Source organism: Octopus bimaculoides, chromosome 9 (genome assembly GCF_001194135.2).
Source record: "Octopus bimaculoides isolate UCB-OBI-ISO-001 chromosome 9, ASM119413v2, whole genome shotgun sequence".
NCBI lineage: Eukaryota > Metazoa > Mollusca > Cephalopoda > Octopoda > Octopodidae > Octopus > Octopus bimaculoides.
In genome coordinates this window covers 17202483-17208333 of record NC_068989.1, presented here as the reverse complement: position 1 = coordinate 17208333, position 5851 = coordinate 17202483, and the positions used below count along the sequence as shown (strand labels likewise).

At 32.7% G+C, this 5851-nt stretch overlaps 1 protein-coding gene across 1 annotated transcript in view; it reads left to right on the top strand.

Annotated features, from left to right (window-relative positions):
* The first annotated feature begins 698 nt into the window (after positions 1-698).
* Positions 699-5851, top strand: part of LOC106868869 (uncharacterized) — a 32468-nt gene continuing 27315 nt past the window's right edge. Inside the window, exon 1 of the mRNA XM_014914320.2 lies at positions 699-2194. Coding sequence (XP_014769806.1) covers positions 2143-2194 — 52 coding nt within the window. The 5' untranslated portion in view covers positions 699-2142. The remainder of the gene's footprint in view (positions 2195-5851) is intronic.

The following is a 5851-nucleotide window of genomic DNA, read 5'->3' as shown; positions in this document are numbered from 1 at the left end:
ATAAGACAAATATCTTTGTCAGTTTGGCAAACTTCAACTGTCATTACTGCAAGTGGAAAAAATTACTTTTGTCATATTGCTGTTTATTTCTTGTTTATGTAAATATTGTTGAACTTCAATTTATTTGAATCAGGCATTAGAAATTATTAACAACATTTATTTTATAGTTAGCAGAAGATATCTAGTTGCTAATGAGTTGATTGTGTGTTCTTCCTGTAACAAACTTTTCCTCTGTTGGCACAAGGTGTGGAATTTCCTCTGTTGGCACAAGATGGGGTTTGTCAATTGCATCAACCCCAGTGCTCAGCTGATACTTATTTTGTCAGCCTTGAAAGGACGGAAAGCGAAGTTAACCACAGCGCAACTTGAACTCAGGATATAAAGATGGAAGAAATGCTGAAATGCCGCTAAGCATACCGTCTGTGCACGCTAACAATTCTGCTAGCTCACCACCTTTCTTCTTCTTCTTCTTCTTCTTCTTCTTCTTCTTCTTCTTCTTCTTCTTCTTCTTCTTCTTCTTCTACTACTACATAACATGCTGTAGAAATGTGTGGACCAGAATATAAACAATATGGTGGAGTGAAAGTGTCCAAAGTGAATGTTCTGCATACTAAATGACAGAAAGAGTAAGGTCTTATGTAGTTGATAAAGTCAGTTGGAAAACTGAGATTATTCTTGAAGTTATTTCTTTTATTTGTTTGTTTTTACTTTCCATTGTGTGTTTTTGTTTTTTACTTTTCATTGCAGTTACACAATTAGACTCTTGCATACGTCTCTGCATATCAGCGGAGTTGTGTCATATATATTATATAATTTTAATATACCATCTTTCCCAAGTTGATATTCAGATATGTTCTACACTCAAACTGCTTTTAAAGAAGCATTTGTTTTATCTTTCGGATATTTCATCTTTATTTTACATTTCGTCCAAGGATGGTAGGTAATGTGTGCTAAATGTCAATTTAACCTGAAGGTAGTAAAAGAATTACTGTGATTTGTATCTTTAAAAATATAGACAGGAAAGAAAGTGAAGAAAAAAAGCCAAAGAAAAACCACTTGGTAATTAGCTAAGTAGGAAATTAATTTCATACTTTCAGCCATTCACACTTATTCTTTCTTTTTGGTGAGAACAAAGCATTCAAACTTAATTTCTAGAACACTGAAATTACACATCAACATCCAAACAACTACGCCTTTCACTGTGGAAGTTGGTTCTACCCAATTATATCTCACACGGTTTTCCGTGATTTTATCCTTACCACCCTAACTATCATCCCAGACATTGAGAACTGTATTAATATGTTTAAATCGCTCTCGAACCACTGGATTCAGCGCATGCCTTCGCCCAAAACACGAACTAACAATGCTTACAAACGAAAAATGCTAATACCTTTTCCACTGGACCACTGATATTTCTGTCATATAATCATAGCATGTATTAATGAAAGACCAATAATGGATATCGTCATAACGTCCTGCATGTTCACAAGACAGATGTATTGTACGAACAGTTGTTGTAAAGTTGAAAGGATGGAGTCTCAGTATTATTACAATAAATGAATTTCACGGATGTAATATTCTCAATGGATTATAATTATGATAATATCGAAGACAGAAAGAAGAAATAAAACCGATAATAATAGAAATGCGAAATACTAAGGAGGGAAATACTGTGAAATAATAACAATGACAATGATAAGAAATCGGTCAATATTATGTAGTTTAGCTCTTCTCTTCTCTCTCTCTCTCTCTCTTCTCCTCCCCTCTTTTCACTCTCTCTCACTGTTTAGACATAAATAGTAAACACACATACATCACACACACACACACATACTATATATATATATATATATATATATATTCTTTTTCGAAATGGTGGATCTCGAAGCAAATAAAGCTGTAAATAATAGAGTATAGATATTGGGTTACATATACACTGATAGTGTTTAATTCTTCTTCTGCATCTCAATACTATTTTCTGCCAATTATTACGGATGTATCACTAAAAACTAAAAAAAAAAAAGCAAAACTAAAAAGGAATTAAAAAAAAAATCAACGGCAACAAGGAAAATACAAGAACTATTCAATATAGGACAACTGTAAAAGTGTCCTATATATAAATTGAGGAGAACAACAATTGCTATGAGGCCAGGGTTAAAATGGACGACTGGCAGTCGACTTTGTTCGGTGATATGTAAGTATAACAAACACTCTTGATTTACTAATTTATACCAAATCTTTACTTTCAGGTGTATTTTCAGAGCAACTAAGGTTTAATATTTGTACATAAAGACATTTAAGGGCAGCCTATCCTGATTTTCTTTCTGCCCCTGAAATAAAGACCAATTCTCTTTCGTTTATTCATTTGAACTTCTTAAAAACGACTTATTTTAAAATTGCTCAATGTTTCGACAAACTGCTGGAAGTTTATTCATTTCTTTCTTGTACAAATAAACACTTCTAATTTGACGGTTGAAAATTATCAGCTTTTCCCTGTTGTTGTAGATTATCACGACCGTCCTATATACGGTAGACACGACACTTTAACTCTTAGAAGCTATCTAAACGTGCTTTTTGCAGTCTAGAAGATATTTTACGAGACATTTTGCGAACAATTATGTACGTATGTATGTATGTATGTATGTATGTATATACGTATGCATGCACAAATATTTACATATATACATACATGCATGCACGCATACATACATACATACATACATACATACATACATATCACGTGTCATAATATTGACAATATTTCTAGCAATAATAGTACCCGTAATAATATTGCCAATATAAATTTAACAATATTTGAAAAGATAATTAATTTACATACAAAGTTTTTTCTGTTTTATATCAGTTTCCATTCTAGTGAAGTTCATTCTTTACATATGTAAGAAATAAATACATTTTACACAAATTTCTGCCAGAAAGAACTAAGAATTTCATTCTAGCAAAAACAGCATATTCTTTTCTGTTTAAATGATATTATTCTTAAATTTCAACGGATTGTCTTTCTGGGTATTTTCTTTTGCAATGAAATGCTAAATCTTTTGCTGACTCTGAAGGTTTGAATTGAGAACGTTGAAAATATTTTGTAACAATGTTCAAACGATATAGCAATTATGTTAAAACTTCATTGTAACAATGTTGGAACTATATTGTAACAATATTGAAGCTATATTGTAACAGCATTGAAACTATTTTGTTACAATGTTGCAACTATATTGAATCTATATGGCAATTATGTTAAAGTATGTTGAAATACTGTAGGGAATTATAATGTAATAATGTTGCAATTATCTTGTAACAATGTGGAAACTATAAGCAGTGTTAAAAGTATACAGCAATTATATTAATATCATATGGTAGTGATGTTACAACTAAATAACAATGAAGTTAAACTATTCTGTAACAATACAGAAACTACGTTGTAACAATACGGAAACTATACTGTAGCAATTCTGAAATAATACAGCAATTATGTCGAATCTGTATTGTAGCACTGCTGAAACTACAGTGTAGCAATGTGGGAACTATATAGAATTTATTTTGAAACTGTGGCCTATCAATGTTGAAATTATATTAAATATATGTTGGGACTATTAAAGCTATAGGTTTGAATGAAAATTTGAATGAAAATTTTCTTCGCATTCAAGTGGTAGATGTTTCAAACATATTTCAAGATAGCTCCATGATGACTCAAGATTTGTCTGGAAAATTGATGGGACGGATGGATTGTTCTTAGTTGATAGCTTTAATTTGTCGCCCGGTCTAACACGAACAGGTGGCTCAGAGGTAACTTTAGAGGTATTTTCTATGTTCGTTCTATAGTATTACTGTGTTGGAAATATATTAATACTTTATCGAAAGGAAATTGAAATTGTGTTGAAATTATATTGAAATTCTGTTAAAATGATGTTGAAACGATGTTCAAACTATGAAAATCCTATAGTGACACTGTCGAAATTATCAAAACTATCTCAAAGCTACAATGAAAGTTAACTGAAATATAGATTTATATATATTTATAAATTACTACTAGGAAACGTTGGCAATTACTACGAAGTTTCGGCTTACTGATCGTCATCAGGTTGTCTAATATATATAATACATATACATACATTCATACCCACTCATATATATATATATATATATATATAAATTCAATGGACACAGGCATTTTCAACCTCTCATCAGTTGGTGGCCAAATATCATCGTAATTGCAACACCTTCTGATAATATTGCTCAATATGATGGTGTCAGGAACATAAGCTGTTTGGGAGTCATATGGCGTATTCGATAGGCTTTGAATCTCGATTAAAAACCATTCAAAATTCAATGTAGAATTCTGTTGGTTCCTCTTTAACTCAATGAATTTTCAACAGATATCTTTTTATTTTATCCCTGAATTTGAGGGCTGGTTTAACATGATGATATTCTCAATAAATACATTCGCTAGTCAAATACAGGTTTTATAGTTCACAGATATGTAGAGGTATCTGCATCGGCGTATATGAGTTATGTTGGGTGATGGATTGACAAGATTTTGTATTCATAGGCCTGCCATTGACAAATACGTGGAGTAAAGTTCTCTGTCGGTTGCGGCGATGAATATTGAATTTCCCTGCTCGTAACAATAGCGTGTAAGCATCTGAATATTTTACAGAAACTGATATATTTTCATGTCGTGAGAGTGTGATATAATGTGACAAGACTAGACTTTGTGAATTACTGGTACAACTGAACAAGGGTGAGGAAGAAAGAGAGAAAGAGAGAGAGAGAGAGAGAGAAAAGAAGAAGAAGAAGAAGAAGAAGAAGAAGAAGAAGAAGAAGAAGAAGAAGAAGAAGAAGAAGAAGAAGAAGAAGAAGAAGAAGAAGAAGAAGAAGAAGAAGAAGAAGAAGAAGAATGTTAATATGAAGCTGGAGATTAGTGAAAAAGAGAACACCTACGCTGAACTGTTAAGAAATCTGCAGTTACTCTATCCAGATTACAAGTTCATATTTACACCTGTAATTATTGTAGCCCTGGGATATGTAACACACTGCCTAAATACCAATCTTGAGAAATTAGGCTTCTGAAAGCCACAAAGGGGAAAGCTAATTCGAAAACTACAGATCCAATCCATCACTGGAACTGTAAAAATCCATAAAACTTTCCAGAAGTTTATCATTTAAATATATATGAGCATGTCTAGATATGCAACTATATGCATGAGAATGCATGCATAAAGCAAAACATACAAATCTGCACATATACATACATACATACAAAAATACCCTGTTGTTGATGTTGAAATTCCAATGAAGGGGCCTTGAATCTATGTTAGAAACCGGATCTTTCTCTATTGGCAAGAAATCTTGAAATAAAACTGAACAATGATACACAAATATATTTAAATCTAACGACAACAATGATGATGAATGGAATTAACAACAGAACGCTGGTATACGACAATAGAATAAAAATAATATTAAGCTCCATTTGTCCATGAGTTCATCAAAAACTATTTCATTATAAGTAAATTTGAAACAAGGCGGTGAGCTGGCAGAATCGTTAGCATGCCGGGTGAAATACTTGATCGTATTTCATCTGCCACTGCGTTCTGAGTTCAAATTCCGCCGACTTTGCCTTCCATCCTTTCGAGGTCGATAAATTAAGCACCAGTGACACACTGTTCCTGGATTGCAAACGTACACCCTTCAAAGTGGGAGGTAGTAATCCGGCTATTGGTCCACGATAAACTGCTTTGGTAATCGATGTTACTATCATCTCGGAACTTTCTACTAACATATCCATGCATAGTCTTCTGCTCATATAGGCTCGTCCTTTCATATGACCAGCCCC